Source organism: Martes martes, assembly GCF_963455335.1.
Source record: "Martes martes genome assembly, chromosome: 8".
Lineage (NCBI taxonomy): Eukaryota > Metazoa > Chordata > Mammalia > Carnivora > Mustelidae > Martes > Martes martes.
The window spans coordinates 141,644,246-141,666,070 of NC_137895.1; the positions used below are offsets into that span (position 1 = coordinate 141,644,246).

Sequence of the window (21,825 nt, forward strand, 5' to 3'; positions counted from 1 at the left end):
TCTCCAGCCCTCACTGTCCATCTGGAGGTGTCTTTGGGTCGAAAATGAGTCATAGGCAGCCCATAGATGGATCTTACCTTTTTTTTTTTTTAATCTATTTTGAGTCTTTGTGTCTTTTGATTGGAGCATTTAGTCCATTTACGTACAGAGTGATTGTTGATAGATCTATGTTTTGTGCCATTTTATTACTGATTTCATTGTTTCTGGAGATTTTCTCTGATCATTTCCTGTCTTTGTCATTTTTGGTCTTTGTTTTCCCCTCAGAGAGTCACCTTAATATTTCTTGCAGGGCTGGTTTAGTGGTCATGAACTTCTTTAGGTTTTGTTGGTCTGGGAAACCCTTTGTCTTTCCTATTCTGAATGACAGCCTTGCTGGATCCAGTGTTCTCGGACGCAGATTTTTCCCATTCAGCACATTGACTGTATCATGCCACTCCCTTGTGCTTTGCCAGGTTTCTGTTGCAGAATCGCCTGCTAACTTTATGGGTCTTCCTTTTTAAGTTAATGATTTGTGTTGGTGCTTTGAAGACGTTTTCTTTATCACTATTTTTTGCAAGTATAGTTTACAGTATGTCTTGGTGTTGGCCTGCTTTTATTGGTTTTGATGGGAGTTCTTTTTTTCCTTCTGGATCCCAGCGTAGGGAAGTTTTCAGTGTTACTTCTTCACATGAGCTTTCTGCCCCCTTTCCTCTCTTCCTCTGGGACTGCTGTTGAGAAGAATGTTGTTATGTTTGAGAGAGTCACTGAGTTCCCTAAGTCTGTTCTTGTGTTCCTCATGTTCCATGGTGCTTGCTTGCTTCTGTTCAACTTCATTACTTTCCATTACTTCATCTTCTAAGTCACTAATTTGTTCCTGTTTCCTCCAGCCTGCGGTTCATTGCATCAAGCCTGTTCCTATCTTGTTTATTGTGCTCATCATCTCTGATCGATTGTTTTTTTGTTTGTTTGTTTTTGCTTTTATCTCTGGGGTAAGGGTCTCCCTGATGTCTTCTTTTCTCAAGCTCAGTGGGCATCCTTATGATCATTACTTTAAGTTCTCTGTCAAGCATATTACTTACATCTTTTTTGCTTAGATATCTGGCTGTGGTCTTAACCTTATTCTGTGGTTTGGGATGAATTCCCCTAAGACACAGTGGGATTTTTGTCAGCGTGGGTCCCTTTTCATTCTTTAACCTGCTTGAGTTAACCTCTCTTGAGTTGTAACAACCTTTCTCCAGATTCTGCCTCTGTAGGGAATCATCTTCCTGTTGGTGTAAGTTGCCGAGCAGTGTTGGTCCTTCGAAGCTACCTGAGCCCCATGAAAGCCGTGTTTCCGGTCAGAGTAGCCTGCACTTCACCCAGATAACTGTCCCCCTCTGTCCCTTATCTTCTCCAAGGAACTGGATGCTCACAGTATGACTCTAGCTTGTTAAAGCAACTTGCTCTGATAATTTTTCAATAAAAATACATCCCTTTCTTCGGGATCTTGGGTTTATAAATTACTCTTGGATATTATTGTGAAGAAAACTCAAGAAATCTGATAAAAATCTGTCATCAAATACCATGTTTTTACATAGTGATTTTAAAGTATAAAGTGTTTAAATAAATAAGGTTTCAGGTAACTGAAGTCCCTTCCCCCTTCTTAAACTATTTTTTTTAAAAGTATTTATTTGACAGAGATCACAGGTAGGCAGAAAGGCAGGCAGAGAGGGCGGAGGGAAGCCGGCTCCCCACCTAGCAGAGAGCCTGATGCGGGGCTCGATCCCAAGACCCTGGGATCATGACCTGAGCCGAAGGCAGAGGCTTTAACCCACTGAGCCACCCAGGCACCCCTTAAACTGTTTTTTAAAAGATTTTATTTATTTATTTGAGAGAGTGAGAGAGTGAGCAAGCATGAGAGGGGAGGAGGGGCAGAGGGAGAGGGAGAAGCAGACCCCCCATTGAGCAGAAGGCCGGATGGGGGAGTCAATCCCAGGACTGTGGGATCGTGACCTGAGGCGAAGGCAGATGCTTACGTGACTGAGCCACCCAGGCCCCTTTTTTAAACTATTTTTTAATGGAAATCTTTGTAAAGTTTCTTACATAAGTTTCAGAGCAGAGTGGCATTTTTTTGTTTCTTTCTTTCACTGTCTCCTCTGTAAGTCAGGTGACAGGCTCTCCAGTAATAACACAGTCCTTGTCTGGAGATGCATACGGTCAGTGGCCATACTCAGGCTGTCGTGATGTTCAGCGGGTGGGGTTGAATTTGCCTCCCTCACTTGTCCATCCGCTGTCCGTGTGCTGTGCTCTGCTCAGCCGCATGCTCGTGTGCCCCGGTCTGTGGCCGGCTGTGGGCCGGGAACCGGACGGTCTCGGCATCCCAGAGAGGTAGCTCTGTATAGCCGGCGGCAGCCTCAGGAGGGTTCAGCTTCCTAGCTGTGCTCCTGATGGTTCCAGTTGTGTAATAAATGACCTTTGCTTAAGTGACGAAGTGCTGTGGTGGTGGGGAGACCTCTGTTGTTCCCAGACAGGCGGAAGCCGGAAGTTGGAATGCATCGCGCGCCTTGCTCTTGGGCCCCGGGGCGTAGTCCCAGCCAGTCTGCGCTCCTGCAGCATGACCGTGTTGTTCTCTTTCAGAGGAGTCAAACTCAGTCTCCAACGCCACCAAAGCCCCCGTCCCCGAGCTTCGAATTAGGACTGTCCAACTTCCCTCCGTTGCCTGGGGCAGCAGGCCACCTGAAGACAGAGGACCTGTTTGAAAACAGGCTGTCTAGCTTGTTACTAGGGTCCTCGAAAGAAAGGGTAAGCTCCGGACCGCGGTGTCTGCCTGGTGCCGAGTCGGCGCCAGGTGCTCTGCCACACTCTTCCTACAGGCAGTGCTGGTGTGTGCGGGAGCTCCAGAGAAGGGGGTGATCCAGAGGCTCCGTGGGTGTGCAGTGGCAGGGTCAGACTGGAACCTGTGACTAGACCTTCTCTGTTCATTCCCTTACTGCCCACCAAGGTCAGGTGTAAACCGGTCTCACGTGCCATACGGATGCTCCCTGTCCCCACAGGGCTCAGATGGCGCTTCTGTTGTTGTTGTTCAGGACCTGCCTTTCTTTTACAAGTCCACAAAATAAAACAGAAGTCTGAGTTGCAGCAGAAGTGGTAGACTTTTTAGTGATGCATGCCACAGCAAGGGGCCTGGAGACGTCCTTCTGTAATTCTGCTTGGTGGCTTTGGTCAGCTCTGCGACCACACTAGTTGCTCTCCCTCTTCTGTAAGCACCTGGTGAGCTACGTGAGCCAGAGACTATGAGACTGCAGTGCTCCGTCTGGCTTCTACAGCAGTTCTCAAGGGACGGAGGGTCTATGCAGCTGCTGGGAATGATGCATGGCGCCTGGGTGAGCTCTCGCCGGGGCAGAGGTGTGGGGCACCTAGCAAGTTGCCACAGTAACAAGCGTCCTTGTGTGAGATCTCTGCCTGGCTCAGTCACAGTCCCCTCCTGCGCCCTGATGGAAGGCCTCTGGATTGGGGCAGGTGCCGCCTTGCAGCTGCACCAGCCCGTGGAGACGTACGGGGCCACCACACAGCCCCTGCGTTACCAGCTCTGGTAACCAGAGCCTCGGGGTACCAGGGGCTCGGGGTGGGGGGGCATTCATCAAGCCCTGTGTCCGGTCCCCGTCATGCTGCCACGTGCTTACTGCTCTGGTCCTTAACCTTGGAGGGGGCGTGGACTCCAGGGGTCTGTGCGTGACAGTACCCAGCACATGCTGCCCTTGGCGTGTCCTGTGCGTTATTTTATGTCTTAAACTTTCAGACCTTAGTCTCTGGGTTACAGCTGCCTTCTCCATCGATGTCAGAGTTCGAGCGCTGGAGGGACCTTGACTTCTAGCATTCCCCTGGCCTTAACTCCCCTTGGTGGCGGGGACGGGAGGCTGGCCTCCATCTGCTTCAAAAGCAGCAACTGCAATGGTTTACATTTCGAGTCTCCGTGTAATTTTTTTTTTTTTTTTTTTTTTTTTTTAAGAAAAAAGGGCCACTTTAAACGGGTCTGAGCTGGATCCCACTGCCGGGGGTGTCACAGCTTCTCCCCGAAGCCCCTGCAGCAGCTTTTTCCGTTGCCTCGGTGCTTGTGTGCGGGAGGCGGCTGGAAGGGGCTTGGCAGCTCGCCCCCGAGGGGAGCGGGTCGCGCACCGGCTGCCGTCTGCACTGCAGCGTAGCGAGACCCCTGGAGTCGATGAACCTTTACAGAAAGGAGGCGTTTTCTGCTCCCGCAGCTGAGCATGGACTTGTGAAGAGTCTGGTGCTCTGGTAGGGCCCCGGTGCCAGGGGCAGAGGGCACAGACGGTGCCATCCCGCCCACCTTGCTCCCTCCAGGTGTTCTCAGCTCAGTCCGCCTCCAAACCTTTGGTCTGCTCGGAAAGTAGAATTGGAAGGAAGCGTTCTTTGTGCTTGTGCAGACTGGCAGTGACGTGGCCGTCACCCGGCACGAGGAACGCCGCCCTGGTGCACTGCCTGGAGCAGGTGCCCCGGGTGCTGCTCACGGCCATGTCCCACGGCCAAGGGCAGGTTCATGCCCATGTTCCCAGCTTCCGTTTCCACAGCTGTTAAACTGGGGGTTCATACACCTGCTTCCAGGGGCGGGAACTGTCCGCGCCTGCCACCCACCTTGAGGCACCCAAATTGATGTCTGTATTGAAGGGTCAGTCTTTCGGGCTTTAGTTACAAGGAGCTGTGCGGAATTCGGTCGGGAGCTCCACATGTAACAGAGACTTGAAGGCTCCTCGTGTGCCAGGCTGTGCTGGGCACTGGGGTGTCAGGAATAAGGTGCCTTTGAAACTTACTCCGTGCAGAAAACCAGCTTATGGGCGATGCGAGTGGAGCCCCGAGGGGAGCCCGAGTCGCAGAAGTGGTGAGGGGGCCGTGGGCCGTGGGGGAGCGCTCTGGACAGGCAGGGCTCTCTTTCCTCATGCTGCTAGTTGGCAGTGTTTTCCAGCTGCCCCGCTTGGTCTAGGCCATGCTTTGACCCTGGTGCCCCCCACTGGAGGAAGGTGGGGAGGCTTGTCATTCAGACTAGGGCCTTTGTTTGTGTGTCTAATTCATGGGGACAGAAGTCTGAGGGCTGCATCTCTACCCAAGTTTAAACTGTCCTCCTCCTGGTTTTCAGAGCCTAAACGCGGATGCAGGCACGAGCACGCTTCCCGCGGTGACCCCCAGAGAGCCCTTGGTGCCGGCTCCCTGTGCCACGTCTGCAGCCGCTGGGCGCTCCCCCTCCCCCGCCCGGCTGCCGGAGTAAGTATTGCCTTCTGCCGCCCCTGGCGCCGTCAGACTGCCCTCGCCTGTTGCGGGGGAGCGCGAGAGTCACGCCTGCGGTGGCATTTTACAGGGATCCCAAGATGGTGGAGAAGCAGAGAGAAGCCTCGAGTGTGGACAGACTTCCTTCTGCCCTAACTACGACGGCCAGTAAATCGGTGCAGGTGAACGGTGCTGCCACGGTACGTGTCCCAGCCGCCCTGGCCGGGGAGGGGCTCGGTGTTCCTTTCCTGTGTCAGCTGCTTTTCAGTGACATCTGGCTTGCTGGGTTTTTACCTGTGTCGGTGCCATGCTTTCCGCACTGAATACCTCGGGTGTGGCTGCCGACCTCCCACCGAGGGCGCGGGTTGTCGCTCGTTGCTGCCACCTTGGGGGCTGCTGCTTTCCCTGTTGGTTGAGTGAGGTTGTCTTTTGAAGTGTCAAGACTGCAGCCCCATGTTTTCCATGGATTCTGATCACTCGGGCAAGTCTCCCCCCAAGGGATGTCGAGAAGGAGCCGCGCCTCCCCTGTCCACCTGTTCTCCCCGCTGGGCGGCTCCATCCTGGCCACGGGCCTCCCCTCCGGCTCCTCTGCCTGCCTCCTCCCCCCTCGGTGCACCCAGCCTTGTCTATTCTGATTTGGGGAACTTTTGTCTTTTAGATTTGGGAGTTAAACCCCAGCTATAAGGTTGCATCTTGAAAGGAAACGTTTATAGGTTACAGTTACTTTTAAGTTAGTACACGGCTCATGGAGGTGAGACAGTTCTCAGTGTCTCTTCTGTTACTCGGCTTTCAAGCTTCCACTTACCTGAAAAATTAACTTTTTGAAAAGTTTTTAACTCTGTCTTCACCTTTCTGAATCCACACCACCAGCCTCTGGTTTGAAATGGGCACAAACATTATTTGAACCTCCTTGGTCAGCGATGGGCAGCATGGCTTTCGGGGGTTCCAGGAAGCCTGTGCTGTGCAGAGTGACGGTGTTTGCAAGGACCGTGGGCAGGGTCCTTGGCTCTGCTTCTGGCTCTTTCCAGGGGCACCTTTTCTCACACCTTTTAGGCTTCTGTGTGACTTGGGAGGGCACAGGGTCGGCACTGTGTATCTCAGGACTGTTTCTGGTTTTACCCATTTTTATAAGATGTTCCTAGAGTGTCTCGGAGAGAACCTTGTGCTGCAGGGGAAACAAAACCTGTTGAAATTCATGAACTTTTACAAGTGATAGCGCTTCCGAGTGTGGAATTGAGCACCTGCTGAAAACTTGGTTCACTTAGCAGAAGCGAACTTACTCTCGCACATTTGGAGGTGTCCTTCCGTGTACGTGACCCTAGCATTGTGTCTGTTCCCAGGAACTGCGAAAACCCAGCTACGCGGAGATCTGTCAGAGGACGAGTAGAGAGCCTCCGTCTTCCCCGTTGCAGCCGCCGAAAGAACAGAAGCCCAGCGCCGTCGGCTGCGGGAAGGAAGAGAAGAAGCCCGCCGAGAGAGAGCCCCCCGCCCCCAAGTCCAACCCGGGACCACCCAAAGACCAGAGGAGGCCACCAGGCCGCCGGCCCTCGCCCCCGGCCGCCGGGAAGCGTCCACACAGAGAACAGAGCACCCCTCCCAAGTCCCCTCAGTGAGCGCCGAGGTCTGGGAGGGCTGTGAGGAGCTGGGGTCGCCACAACTAAGCACTGTCCCCCTCGGGGCCGAGAATGAGCCGCTGGTTAGGGGCTTGCAGCATAGACAAGGCCGGTGAGGTGCCTGCAAGTGGTTTTTCTTCCATGAGTCAGATTTCCCCCCTCTTGAAAAAAATCTATTTTTCAGGATTTAATTCATATAAACCTTATTTTAGGTTGGTGCTTAACTGGAGGTGATGCATAAGTCTGATTTTTTTCAGGATAGAAAATGCATTTATCCTAACAAATTGATATTTTTATTAAGCCTCCATGTGGCTATGAATGCAAGCTATATATAGTGAGTTTTTCTAAATTAAGCGGAACTATGCTACTTCTTTTTTTAAAATAACTGGTTAGCAAGTGCATTCCTCTGCGATGTCCAGACCGATGCGTGGGCTGAGGACAGCTGGGATGGAGGTTGGAGGTGACACGGTCAGTGTGGCCTGGAGAAGAGATGGGGTCAGGTCGTGCCCTCGCTGGCATGGGAGTTGTGCTTCATTCAGAACCTTAGCAAGTGACGCTAGTGTTTTGTTTTTGTTTTTGTTTTTGTTTTTTTTTTTAAAGTATAGCCCGTTTTTGATCTACTGGGCGAGATGCACCCAAGAGAGCCCTGAAACCTTGAGTTTTGATGTGCTGCAAGCAAGTAACCAGCCGCTCACTCCTGGCTCACGTGGCTGTTGTGTAAGATAGAGTCAAAGCACATTGTGAATAGAACTTAAATGAAAACATAAACCTGGTTGCCCACTGCCGTGTCCCCGCGAAAATGTACGCTGATGTTGTCCTGCTCCTGGGAGCAGCGGGGAGGGCGTGGGCACCACCGTGGCTGCCGCGTCTGCCCCACGTTAGCCGGCTCCGTGGGCGCCTTCCCGGACCTCCGCGGCGGCACACGGTGGAAGTGTTCCTTAAGTCGTGAGAGAGTGGTGTCTGCAGTGCCCTTGGTGGCGAGGCTCGCCGTTCCTCCGAGACGAGGGTCTCAGCGACCCCCTCTGGAAGTGCTGTGCTCTGAGGAACACGCATGCACTCACGCTAGCAGCTCATAATAAAGTTACATATAAATTATTTTGTTTTAAAATGCCTAAATTTTTTCTTGAAGTATTCTAAGCAGCAGACATTAAAACATTTCCTGCTAAATGTAACCATACAGTTTATTCCACAAAAAGTTATTTAACAAGACGGAGGGTTCTTTTTAAAACATTATTTCCATCCAATATTTAAAGACTTGAATTTTATTTAAACTTGAAAATGACTTTGCCTTAACTTTTGTATAAGACAGCTTAGAGTTGGTGGAGACTGGCCCCTGGGTTGGCGCGAGTGGATCACAGAGCCGCTCGGTTTGGTGGGGCTGCCGCCGCGGGTGTCGCTGAGCGCACGCTCTGTAGCACAGGGCCTGGCAGTGGCGTCCGTAGTAGACCCGAAGATTTCAACAGTTGACCTTTTCCAGATGGTTGGGGATCCTGTAAATGCAGGTGGTCGATGCTGTATTACATATGTGCACCTGGGAGTGTGTGCTTTGCTTGTACAGTTGTAAATAATCAGAACATATTAAAAAGGTACCCTACAGAGAAAAATCTGATAAAAATTATTGATATATTATAAATGTTGCTATTGAGCTGGATGTAGATAAACTAAATGTTGTGGTTTGAATATTATTTTAATTTGTTGAGGTGTTTTTCTTTTTCTCTGATGCTGGTGTGTTGGTCTGATTCTGCCTCTTTGCTGCTGCAGAAGGGACGTGGAAAGTCCTAGCAAAGCCTTCCGACGCTTTCGTGCTCTTCTCACAAGTCTGTAAATACGTACTAATCATAGCTAATGTGAAAGCAGAAGGTAGGAAGCCGGAGCTGGCAGGAGCTTCAGGAGACAGTAAAAGATGATCTACTTAAAATCAGAACTAGCTACGCACGGTTCGCCCTGCCAGAGGGGCGCCCGCCCTGGTGCGCGGGACCGTCTCCCCAGAGAAGCCGCCAGGACTCGAGTGTCCGGAGCACACCATGCTAGCGTAAGAGGAACGTGGGGGTTTCTTTTTTCGTAGGTGAGGGATTGCTGACTTAAGAAATCAGGAATTAATTGACCTCTGACGCCCCAACTCCCACGGGTGCTGTAAGGAGAGCTGGAAAGGCGAGGCCCAGGACGTCCTGCCTGCGGTGGTCTTTGCCGGGGGAGGGAGCGGACGCGGTCAGCCTCCGTCACCCCCCGTCCGCAGACCCCGTGGAGCTGAGACTGCTAGAGCCAGCTGTAGCCGTCCCCCGCAGGCAGGGTGAAGGTGGCCAGTAGTGACAGCAACGGGGCCGGGCCCGGCCCGGGGGCAGCTGGTGCGCGGGAGTGGCGTGGCCTGGCGGTCCGGCCCCACGCTGCTGCCCTGCGGCCCCGCCGGTCGCATCCAGGGTTGTGGCTCGCCCTGCGGGGGGTTTTATAGCGCCCTTTCTGATGAAGTCAAGATGATCCGCCAAATAGCTCTATCTCATGTCCGAAAACCAGCTTTCGGAGAGCACTGTGAGACTTCCCGCTCACGGAAGGGGAGCCCGCGCGAGAGGAGGCTGGGGACGCGGCTGGCAGACGGTGGCTCTGGCGCGAGGGGCCAGCAGTTGGAGGCTTTTGTCCATTTGTAGAAGCGGAAGTCTTTCCTTTCCCCAGCAGAGTCTCAGGGCGTGGAATCAGAGATACAGCAATCGCAAATGACACGTAACTTGTGAAATTGTGTGAGGACACTTGCAATTTGGAAATAGAGGGATGAGAATCTTGCCCCATTTCACCAGACATGAATTTCAGTAGAGTAGTTGCTTTTTAAGAGTTGGTGTCCCCGATGTTCCTGGTCTGGCCCGCCTGTCCCCGCGTCACTGATTGTCACTAGCGGGCGGCAGTAGACGCTTCAGGTGGCTGAGTTCGCCAGCGTGGCGCAGTTTACATTTACAAGCCGGTTCAGCTCGTTAGGAGAGCCGCGGGGGGAGGAAGGTGCGTGTCTGCGCCTGCTGCCGGCCGGCTGCGGTCGCGGGCTCGTGCGCTTGGTGGCCCGTCACCTGGAGCGCGGCAGACAATCCAAGCCAGGAGTGGGGCCGGCAGCCGCCAGGCCGTGGAGCGGGACGTAATCCGGAAGCTTTCTGGAGGGCCTTTGTTTTTGTTCTACTTCTTTTCATTAAGACTGGAATCAAGCTTATGTGTAAACTATTGATAATTTAAGTTTCCTTTTGTGTCATTCAGTGTAAAACTGTCTAATTTGGAAAAAAATGTAGGTTATGAAAAATAAAGATTTAGGCACTGTTCAATTTTTCTTTTGATTTTTTTTAAATTAAAAATTCCTTCAAGAATACATCTTTTTTAAAAATAATTCTTGTCTCTTCCCGTCAGTGTACGTGAGAATGGAATGTGATTGCCTCCCAGCTGGTGTTGGATTGTCGCGGCTTCTCGCACACTCGGAGCGGCCGCGGTGTGAGGGGCCCCGGGCGTCGTGGCGGGCTGGGGTGTTGCGGGGAGCCCTGCACGGAGTACGGGTTCGGCCACGGAGCGGAGTGTCCCCGGGTTGGGGTCTTGCATGCTTGTGTGAAACAGCGCATCTCTTGTCAGTGTTCCCAAAGAGGCCCTCGGCGAGGGGCTCTTGTGGTTCTCGGGTCAACGGAGCCTCGGAAACAAGGTAACCGACTCTCCCCGGAACACTGGCGACGCCACTGCCCAGGGCTGCGGGCGGGTGCACGGCCCGGACGTGGCTGAATTGGGGCTCGCACGGGTGGGCTCCCTGGATGGCGTTTGATCGTCCTCGTCTGAGCGGTTTCCTTTTCCCGTTCCTTCCTGCGGGGTTATCTTTCTCACACTGACGTGCTGTTCCTGCTCTGTTCCGCTACTGACTGTTACGTGTGTTACAGATACTTCCCTCGACCTCCGCCAGCTGTCTTAACTTAACTTACCTTACGGTGTTTGATTATCATGGAGTAAAATTTATCATTCTTCTCCTCTGTGGTCCTAGCGTCTTGGTCTTGTTTATGACGTATTTTCCGACTCTGTAGGCATAAGATAATGTGTGTGTACGCGCGTGTGTGTGCGTGTGCATGCGTTCAGTCCACCTGGGATTGCCAGCCTGTGCACAGTGCGTGTGTGGTCTGGGTCACGGCTGAATTCTACTCGGGCCATACGGAGACTCTCTTTTCTCTGCGTCACTCATTTCTTCTCCGTGATGTGTGCTGCCACCCTTGGTGTCTGCAGAGTCCCCACAGACGCGTGCTTGTTGTCCGGGCGCCCCCCGTTCTTTACGGTCCGTAGTTTGGTCTCTGCTGACACCGTAGGCTTCCGCTCAACTGGCGTCCCGCGTTACTAGGAGTTTCTTTATGGAACTCCTCGCAGTTGCCATTCAGTGTGCGCCACGAAGGCAGGGACTGAGCCCGTCCCAGTCGCCTCTGTATCCTCTGTTCGGAGTATACTGTCTGCCGCGTGGTCGGGGCTCAGTAAATGTTAAGTTGATGAGATATTGAGCACATATTCTTTTTAGCACAGCACGGGCCTAGAAAATTTGAAAGAACTGGGCTGATGCTTTGCTGTTTCCAGGTGACCATCCAAAACTCAGTGGCTTGACGTGACAGTCACACATCAGGATTGGCTGATGAAGGCTCGGTGTGGCGGCTCTGCCGACCCCGGCCCCACTTGTCCAAGATGTGTGGGGAGACACACGCCTCACCACTGTGCGCTGCTCCTCTGGGCCCACAGGCCAGCCAAAGCCCGTTTTTTGATGGCCACGGGAGGGTGCAGGAGCTGAACCGTGGCGTTTAAGCTTCCCTTCCCCCAAGAAGGCGGAATTGTTGCACTCCACTCCTTGGTCTGTCCAGATCTGTCACCAACATTGAAATCCTGTGTTTTTCTGAATCCTGGAACCAAAGCGATGGTTGAAGCAGCACCAGCAGACGGTCTCACACGGCGGGGGGCACGGGCGGGGAGCCCCGTTTGAGCCCAGGGCGCTCAGACTGGTGTGTCTGGGGTTCCCTTTGACGCTCTGTTCCCGGCCACCCTGTGAAGGCGGGTGGGAGGTAAGGTGGGGGGTCAGAGCGACGGGGGACTTTCAGCAGCGCCTCCCCACTCGGGTCTGCGTGTCTGTGGAACCAGAAACACCGCGGAGCGCCGCTAGCACGTCGGGCGCCCACCAGATGCCTGGGCCTTGTGCTCCTGTGCTGGGAGGCTTGGGTGGGTGGCGCCGGCCTGCTCTGAGCTGCAGCGGGCAAGTGGGCCACCAGGCAAGGGGGTTCCGCTACACTGTCAGGGCCCAGGGTGGCATTACCAGAGGAGCTCCCCCCGCCCAGCCAGCCCACGGGGGGGAGGAACGGCTCCATGGCAGGCGCTGGTGATGGCGTGTGCAAGCCACAAGGTGGCGCTGCAGCCATCCGTGCGTGACCCCCGTGGGACAGCCAGCGCCGGGTTTGCTCCAGCCCAGGCTGTCCTTTGAGCCGCGGTAGCCCCTTGTGTTGCTGAAACTCACGACCTGTTCGCGAAGGACTGTGCGCCCGTGGGCTCTGTCAGAACGCACGTGTGTGCAAGGGCCCTCCGGAACACAGAGAGGCAAAGCAGGTGTGCTCTGGGGGCCCGCAGCAGGACCCGTGCTCGGGACACTCACAGGCCCAACCAGAGGGCTCTTGTGAGCCCGTGCGGCGGCCCCAACGACGGTGGCCGCACGAGCCTGGGGTCCAGGGAAGGAAGGAAGAGCCGGCCGTGCCTGGCCTGGCCCCCGGTGGCCCGCGAGGCGTTCGGCACAGAAAGGTTGGCCGGCGGTGTCTGCGTGTGGGAACAGGTGGGAGAGGCGGGAACAGGCAGGTGGCCGCGCGTCAGGGCCGAAACCCCACCCAGTCTGCACCCAGCCCGTAGAGTCAGCCCTTTTGTCGTCGTGACCCGGGAACGGTCCCTGCCGCCGCCGCCGCAGGGCCGGGAGTGCGGGAGGTGAGAGCCGCCCGGGCCGCACTGCAGGTGGCCGGCTCGGCTCCCGGCCGCATCCGGCTCCCACTGACCCCGGGCAGCCTCCAGGCAGAGGCCGTGTGCCGGCGGGTTGCCGCCGGCCTGGGTACGGAGCCCGCTCGCGGCCGGGGCCTGGCCCGATGCCCCTGAAAACCCCACGAGCGGACTCTTCTTGTTGGCACCAGTGTCCGAGCCAGCCTGAGCCTAATCGGCAAAGGCAAACCGAGGTTTCTTCCTGCGGCCTCTCCTGCCGTGAGCTTGGGGTTCCGGGCGGGGGGTGGGGTAGGGACCCGGGAGGGTCGCCCTGCACGCCAGCTGCCGTGGAGGACAGTCGGGAGGTACTTGCGGTCGACAGGTCGAGTGCCCCGGGGAAGAAGCGGGCAGCCCCGCAGGAGCCCCAGACTAGTGCGGGCTCGGGGGCCGCCTGGGGCCAAGCCGGGGCCCAGTCGTCCTTGGGAGTTTTCTTCCCTCCGCCAACTTTGGGTTTCTTTTGCTCTTCGCTCCCTAGTTTCAGGAGTGTAAGATGACAGATTTATGATCCTTCCTGAGGTCAGCGTCCATGCTGTACATTTCCCTGTCCCTTGAATCCCAGTTCTTTGTGTTTTATTTATTTATTTTTTTTGAGATTTCTTCTTGACCCATGGATTTTGTAGAAGGTGGTGTTTCACTTCACGGTGTTGGGAGGTTTTCCTCTTGTCTTCGTGTTACCGGTGCCTTGTTTGGTGCCATCGTGCTTAGGGAGGTCGCCTTATGACCGCTGTCCCCTCCGATGCGTCAGGCTGGGCTTGGTGGCACGCTGTGTGGCGCTCCGGGCCTGCGCTCTGTGGGGCGGCCCCCGGTCCCCACTGTGGCGCACACTCCGCTGGCCAGTGAGCGTTTGCGGGGTCTTGGGGAGCTCGGATGTGGGAACCTGCACCTGTATCGTCTCCCTCCCCATTATTGGGCATCATTGGTCCCCTTCCCACCTGCACCCTCTCCGGCCCTCTGTCTCTGCTCGGGGCCGTGTGCGCACCGAGGAACCGTCCCTGCGCTGCGCGGTGTGTCTTCCACGAGCTCCTCTGTCTCGTCCTGTCCTCCCTTCCCGGACGGTGCTGGGCGTCATCTGCCAAGTCCTCATGCCCCAGGTCACCCGGGGGGTTAAACACACGAGTCAGCTGCTGTGTGCGACAAGCATGGCACCTGGCATTTCAGCACTTCAGCTGCTGTCACCAGCTCGGGGACCTGTATGATGGGCGCAGGCGAGCGAGGACCTGGGGACAGCAGCCTGGTGGGGCGGCTTGGTGAGAGGACATGCGGCAGAGCCAGCTGCCCGAGGGAGCCGGCAGGGGGATGGTGCCTCACTGGAGCTCACAAGGCAGCCTGGAGGGGCCACGGGCCCGCGCGGGTGTCCTCTGGTATGGCCGCGCCCGGCTGTGGGGAACCCACACGTGTGCAGTGGGCACAGAGGGTGCTAGACGGTGGGGGACAATGCGGCCAGTGTGGACGAGTGTCCATCCGGCTGACCGGGGGAGGGCAGTGTGGACGAGTGACCGTCCCGCTGACCGGGGGAGGTCGGTGTGGACGAGTGACCGTCCCGCTGACCCGGGGAGGGCCGTGTGGACGAGTGACCGTCCCGCTGACGGGGGGGGAGGTCAGTGTGGACGAGTGTCTGTCCGGCTGACCGGGGGAGGACAGTGTGGACGAGTGTCCGTCCGGCTGACCGGGGGAGGACAGTGTGGACGAGTGTCCGTCCGGCTGACCGGGGGAGGGCAGTGTGGACGAGTGACCGTCCCGCTGACAGGGGGAGGTCAGTGTGGACGAGTGTCCGTCCGGCTGACCGGGGGAGGGCGGTGTGGACGAGTGACCATCCCGCTGACCGGGGGAGGTCGGTGTGGACGAGTGTCCGTCCGGCTGACCGGGGGAGGACGGTGTGGACGAGTGTCCGTCCGGCTGACCGGGGGAGGACGGTGTGGGCGAGTGTCCATCCGGCTGACCAGGGGAGTACAGTGTGGACGAGTCACTGTCCCACTGGCCGGGGGAGGTCGGTGTGGACGAGTGACCATCCCGCTGACCGGGGGAGGTCGGTGTGGACGAGTGACCGTCCCGCTGACCGGGGGAGGGCGGTGTGGACGAGTGTCCGTCCGGCTGACCGGGGGAGGACGGTGTGGACGAGTGTCCGTCCGGCTGACCGGGGGAGGACGGTGTGGACGAGTGTCCGTCCGGCTGACCGGGGGAGGGCGGTGTGGACGAGTGACCGTCCCGCTGACCGGGGGAGGACGGTGTGGGTGAGTGTCCATCCGGCTGACCAGGGGAGTACAGTGTGGACGAGTCACTGTCCCACTGGCCGGGGGAGGTCGGTGTGGACGAGTGACCATCCCGCTGACCGGGGGAGGTCGGTGTGGACGAGTGACCGTCCCGCTGACCGGGGGAGGGCGGTGTGGACGAGTGACCGTCCCGCTGACCGGGGCAGGACAGTGTGGGCGAGTGACCAGCCAGGTATGCGAGAGGAATTGAGGGTGACCTGAAACCCCCCAAGGTGAGGGCAGCCGGTCTGTTGGGGCTGCCTGGTGTCCTGTCACGGAGATCCATGGCCTGGTGTCCTTGGCTGTCCCGGGAGCAGGGTCCAGCCGTGCTGCGTGGGAGCCCCGGGCAGCGTCTCGGGGCCACTGTCCTTGAAGCCTCCTCGGCGGCCCTCTGCCCTGAGGCTGCCCGTGTGTGACTGCCACCCAGCGCTGCTATAGCCCAAACCAGGGACACTTGGTGGCTTTCACAGAGTTCAGGGGTCATGCAGTGAGCGTGCAAGGGGCGTTGGGTCAGCTCGGTTCTCAGGGTTCGCCGCCACAGTGACCACTGCACTCCCATGGTGGTGTCCCCTGCCTGCCTGGCGGACCCGGCGACCTTGCTGGGGCTCCCTGGGGGGAGTTGTTGGGGCGGCACCGGAAGGGCTCAGCCGGTCGCTGAGCTCCAGGCGGCCCCACGGTGTCCGGGCCTGCCTCGTCTGAGTCCGTGTCCTCCTCACGTGCCCAGGCCTCATGCAGTCATGTCAGAGCCACCAGGAATTTCTCACCTCGCTGGGTGGACTCGGGAGCCGACCCCATCCTCGAGCAGCACTGGTCAGACCTGCGGGTCCACCCTGGGGCGGTGGTAGGGCGCCTGCGAGGGGTGGCCCGGACCCACGGGGACGCTCCTTGGGAAATGCCACCGCTGACACCGTGCATCCCGACCCCTCCCTGAGCCCTCCCTGAACCTGCCGGCTTGCTGCCACTGTGCACCTGTGCCGAGCAACTGACCTCCCCGTGGTGCCCCGGGCGGCCCACGGCCTCACGAGCCTCGAGCGGCTGCCCTGACCGGCCATCCACCCCAGCCCACGTGCCTGCCGCCACCCGTGGGAGTGCATGTGACCTCCGGGCCTGCTGACCCCGAGGCCCAGGGGCCATCTGACAGGATGTGGCCATGTGTGGCTGGCCCCCAGTGGACTGCACGCCCCTCTGGGGGCATGCACTGATTTGGGGGCTCTGTTTCGTGTAACGCCAGTGGCCTGGTGCCTGGAAGCGTTCGACGTGTTGGGCAGCCCGAGGGGAGCCATGTGAGAAGGCCGTCCGTGCCGCCTCGGGAGAAAAAAGTGGGGGGGGGGTGGCCGAGAGGGGGTGTGGCCGGAAGAGGCTGGAGGACCACGGCCTGAGCCCTGGGGGTGCAGGGGGGCAGCACGGGGCAGCTCCAGAGTTGCGTTTGCACACTTGAATTTTGGGAGGCCGCAGCGGTCGGGGAGTCCGGGCACCAGCGGAGCCGGAGCACAGAGGAAGGAGGTGATACGGGCCAACACGTGTGGACAGCGCCCTGCGGGCAAGCAAGCCCCCCAGAGCTCCCTGCATGACCACCGCTGCTCCAAGAGGGGCCCAGCTGCAGCGCGGGCTGGGGATGCTGGGTGCAGGGGTGCCTGCCTCCTCCAGGAGGTCGCCAGCATCTCGAGGGCTGACGAGGGGCTAGTGGGCTGAGGTGGGCCATGCTTCCCACGTAGACACGGAAACCACAGCGATCCCCTCTTCTGCCCTCGTGGACCTCTCCTCGACCACCCATGGGCAGCCGTCTTGGTTTCCCTGGCTTTCCGTCCCACTTTGCAGAAGGGACACCTTCAGGGCCAGTCGCCCTGACCATGAGCCCGACAGTCAGACTGGGCTGGAGGCCGGCTGAGCGGAGCCCAGTGGCCGCAGGGCTGTCTGTCCCACTGTGCTGATGGGACACACAGTCTGCTGCCGTGGGAGTGGCACAGGGGAGGCCTCCCACCTGTCCGAAGACAGGAGAACAGCGCTTCCCACCCCGCCCTCGGTCCTGCCCACCTCGGCCCTTTCTCAGTAAACCCACTCACGGCCAGTGCTCTTGGCCAGCACCGTCCTGCCAAAATGCAGTGTGAGTCCACACGGGACCGTGAGCGCCCTAGTCGGTGAGAGCATAGAAAGAAACGGGCCACTAACTTGGAGCTAAGTTCAGGCCCTCCATCCGCGTCCGCCTGCTTCGCTGCAAGACGCTAGGCTTCCCCGGAGCTCCAGACGCCTTCGGGGGTGCACGGCCTTCGGAGGTCCCAGCACCATTGGCCCCACTTGTATTTCTGGGAGCATCTGACCTTCCTTGCTCACTCTGTGGAATTAAGCCAGGAGTCTGGAGAGGCTGTTGTGCAACCTCGAGGGTCTCCGTCTGACACTCCGCCGCCCCTCCTGCCTGGACCGTCGGTGTCCCCGTGGCCTTCGCTGCTAAGGTCCACACTCTGGCCCGTGCTGGGTCCCCACGCAGTGGACGGATGCTGGCCCGTCACCCGGGCAGCCGTGATGTGCTCACAGGGGACCTGCACCCGGCAGGGGATCGCGGGACGGCTCAGCGTGGACGGGCAGTTCCGGCTTCTCTGCCGCCTGCCTCTGCGCCCGCTGGGGACCGGACGTCCATGTGTCCGGATCCAAGGGTCGAAGCAGGTCTTGCCGCCCCAACGGCAGTCCTGGCTCCCGCCGCCGCCTTCCAGTGCGCGTGGCGTTGCATGAAACGGGTCTGTCCCTCGCCTGTCCTCCCTGACCCTTTCAGGAGCAGGAGTTCTTCATTCCGAGGCAGAAAGCTCTGCAAACCGCAGTCACGGAGATTACCTGCCCCGTGTTTTTCTGGCGGTTTCATGGTTTCAGTCCTTGCGTTCAGGTCTGAGATCCATTGCGCCAACTTCCGCGTGGGAGGTGAGGGGCGAGCAGGGTGCCGCTGCCGCCCGCGGGTTGAGTGACTTTCCCCCGGTGGTTTACTTTGCACTTTGGTCGAACGTCAGCTGATCCAGTGTGTGCGAGTCTGATTCCCGACCCCGCTGTGCGCCGAGCCTGCCCGTCTGTCCGCCCACTAACTTGTCGGCCTCTGCTGACCGGGGCTTCTCGGTGGCTGGGAACCAGGAGGCGCCCGCCCCCCACTTAGTCCTTTATTTGCGAGGTCGTGGGGCCACGGCAGCTGGTCAGTTCTCATCAGAACGTCCTTCTGGGATTCGGATGGGAATCAGCAAGGATCTGCAGACCCCGTCGGGGGGTACAGAGTCCCCGGCCCTTTCCGAGGCTCTCCTGGAGCCCTCCGAGGGGTATTGGACCTTCGCACGGCGCTCCGTATGTCTTCTGTTAAGTTCATCTCTGCACGGTTCGTGTTCTGGCGCGGTCGTGGCCGGTGCTCCCCACTTCCTTGCCATCATTGCAGGCGCGTGGGAACATGGCTTCTGTGTCCCTCTAGCGGTCCCTGCCGGATCAGACCTCAGCCATGCCACCGGCAGCAGCCGTGGGACGGGTCTGGTCCTGCCGAGCCCTCGAGAATGTGTCTTTATTTATTTATTATTTATTTTTAAAGATTTTATTATTTGAGAGAGCATTGGGGGGAGGGTCTGAGAGAGAAGGAGACACCCCCGTGAGCAGGGAGCCCCATGCGGGACTTGATCCCAGGACCCCAGGATCATGACCCGATCCGAAGGCAGGCGCTTCAGGCATGGAGCGCCCCAGGGGCCTGGGAATGTGTCTTTATTTATTTATTTTTTTTTAAGATTTTTTTTTTTTTTAATTCATTTGACAGAGAGATCACAAGTAGGCAGAGAGGCAGGCAGAGAGAGAGGAGGAAGCAGGCTCCCCGCCAAGCAGAGAGCCCGATGCGGGGCTCGATCCCAGGACCCTGGGATCATGACCTGAGCCAAAGGCAGTGGCTTAACCCACTGAGCCACCCAGGGGCCCCCGAGGGTTCCACTTTTTTTTTTTTTAAGATTTTATTTATTTGACAGAGAGATCACAAGTAGGCAGAAAGAGAGAGGGGGAAGCAGGCTCCCCGCTGAGCAGGGAGCCCGATGCGGGGCTCAATCCCAGGACCCTGGGACCATGACCTGAGCTGAAGGCAGAGGCTTTAACCCCCTGAGCCACCCAGGCGCCCCGGGAATGTGTCTTTAAAGCAAACATTTCATAGCGTCAAATAAGCCCCGTGAAACACTGGAGCGCTGTCTGGAGACCAAGGGACCAAAGGCCCTACCGACGCCCTGGACGCTGCCGGCCTCCCTGCCCTGGCCTACGTGCCCTCTCCTTTGAAGACTAAAAATACTCAAAAACAGCCCCCAGCCCGGAAGCCGCAGGTGGCACGGCTCTGCCCGGACTCAGTGCCTTTCAGGGGCGCACGGGGGTACCCGGGGCGCGGGGTGGAAGCCCGTGTGCCACGGGGCGTCTGGCCGTGCAGCCCCGGCCCTGCCTGAAGACCACGCGTGGCCTCGCCGGGCATCGCGCTCAGGGCTCCCAGCCGGGCCGCTGCAGCGTCAGCTCGCGGGGGCTCCGGAGCGCAGAGCCACTCAGCTCCGGGTCCGCGGAATCCAGGCGCGCTGCTGCAGCCGCCAAGCCCGCAGGCACACCGAGCACGTGCGCCCGAGCACGCACACCGAGCACGAGGACACGCGCACGCACACCGAGCACGAGGACACGCACACCGAGCACGAGGACACGCGCACGCACACCGAGCACGCGGACACGCGCACGCACGCACGCACACCGAGCACGCGCGCCCGAGCACGCAGACAAGTGCACGCAGACACGTGCACGCACATCGAGCACGCACACCGAGCACGCGGACACGTGCACGCACACCGAGCACGCGGACACGCGCACGCGGACACACGCACGCACACCGAGCACGCAGACAAGTGCACGCAGACACGTGCACGCACATCGAGCACGCACACCGAGCACGCGGACACGTGCACGCACACCGAGCGCGGACACGCGCACGCACGCCCGAGCCAGTACACACCGGGGCAGCCGCAGGAAGGCCAGTCCCGGCCCGGCGTCCTGTGTCCCCAGCAGGGACGCCCCAGGGAGTCAGCCAGCAAAAGAGCAAGGTCACGAGGACAGGGGAGGGAGCCGCCGCCGCGTGCGCGTGGACGGCGCGTGGACGGCGCGTGGACGGCGCGGCGGAGCTCCGTGTCGCAGAGCCGGTGCGTCACGGTAAGGAGAGGCGGCCCCGGAGCGCTTTAGCGCTTTAGCGACCCGCGTCGCCGATGCCGGGCCGAGCCCGGAGCCTTTGCATTGCGCGCGGCAGAGCTCAACGATTCTGCTCTTGAACGGAGATGCCGGTGACCGCAGCCACGCGCGGGCCGAGGGGTGCGGGTAGGGACCCGCAGCGCGCACGCCCCGGGCCGGGAGGCGCCGAGTCCAGGCCGCACGCGTCGCCGCGGCGGGGAGGGCGCTCCGGGCGCGCGCAGGCCCAGCTCTCCGGGAGGGAGCGCGTCGCGACGCCCCGGGCCGCTCCGGCCGTGTCTGGTCCCGGTGCACCCGCTTCCCCGCGTCGCCTGCGCCCCACCCCCCGCTGCGAACACCGTCTGTTCTCGCTCTGGAGTTTATTCCTCTGTCCTTCGGGCTCCACGGTCAGCGCGGTCCCGCCGGCCCGGCTGTGGCTTAACTCGCGCCGCGCCGCGCCGCCAGGGTCCCTCCCCGCGGCCGCGGCTGAGGAGCCCCCGTCCGCGGTCCCGCCCGGCCTCCCTCCGCGGTCCCGCCCGGCCTCCGTCCGCGGTCCCGCCCGGCCTCCGTCCGCGGTCCCGCCCGGCCTCCCTCCGCGGTCCCGCCCGGCCTCCCTCCGCGGTCCCTCCCGGCCTCCCTCCGCGGTCCCGCCCGGCCTCCGTCCGCGGTCCCGCCCGGCCCCCGTCCGCGGTCCCGCCCGGCCCCCGTCCGCGGTCCCGCCCGGCCTCCGTCCGCGGTCCCGCCCGGCCCCCGTCCGCGGTCCCGCCCGGCCTCCCTCCGCGGTCCCGCCCGGCCTCCCTCCGCGGTCCCTCCCGGCCTCCCTCCGCGGTCCCGCCCGGCCTCCGTCCGCGGTCCCGCCCGGCCTCCGTCCGCGGTCCCGCCCGGCCTCCGTCCGCGGTCCCGCCCGGCCTCCGTCCGCGGTCCCGCCCGGCCCCCGTCCGCGGTCCCGCCCGGCCTCCCTCCGCGGTCCCGCCCGGCCTCCGTCCGCGGTCCCGCCCGGCCTCCGTCCGCGGGCGCGCTGCCCCCGCGTCCCCCGCTGCGAGGGCCGCCGCGGGGACCGGGGGCGCGAGTGCCTGCCCGGGGTCCCGGGGTTTTCCGCGCGTCGACGCCGGCAGTGCGCTGGCGGGGCCCGGGGTCGCTCCGGGCTTGACATCCCGAGGGACCGCCGCGCCCGTGCGCGTCCCCGCCCGCAGCGCCCGCGGTTTCCGACGGCCCCGCGGCCCCGCGGCCCCGCGACCTGCTGTTGGCGCCGCCGCGGACCCCGGGCTCCGGCCAGGGCGAGCCGAAGCGCGCGGCGGTGTGGACGCGTCTCAGGCGTCCGTCCCTGAGGACACGAGCCGCCGAGCGCCTTCTCATGAGTCTGTCCACGGCTTTCTCTGGAAACTGTCTGGGACCTCGGCCCATTGTTTAATTGAATTTTTTGTTTTCCTACTCTTAGGTTTTATACGTTCTTTGCGTATTCTGGGTGTCAGCGCCTTATTGGACACATGGTCTGCAAGCACGTTCTCCTGGTCCGGAGGCTGCCTTTTCGCCGGGGTGACGGATTCCTG

The 21,825-nt window shown here is 59.7% G+C and overlaps 1 protein-coding gene across 2 annotated transcripts in view; it reads left to right on the forward strand.

Moving 5' to 3' along the window:
* The window catches only part of LARP4B (La ribonucleoprotein 4B), a 91,907-nt gene extending 81,763 nt beyond the window's left edge, over positions 1-10,144 (forward strand). The window contains exons 15-19 of one of the 2 annotated variants that reach the window (XM_080811236.1): positions 2,596-2,760; positions 5,108-5,232; positions 5,327-5,435; positions 6,576-6,844; positions 7,449-10,144. In XM_080811236.1, coding sequence (XP_080667362.1) covers positions 2,596-2,760; positions 5,108-5,232; positions 5,327-5,435; positions 6,576-6,844; positions 7,449-7,464 — 684 coding nt within the window. In that variant the 3' untranslated portion in view covers positions 7,465-10,144. Of the gene's footprint in view, positions 1-2,595; positions 2,761-5,107; positions 5,233-5,326; positions 5,436-6,575 lie in introns of both variants that reach the window. The other variant, XM_080811237.1, reaches the window with a different exon arrangement.
* Positions 10,145-21,825: the final 11,681 nt, after the last annotated feature.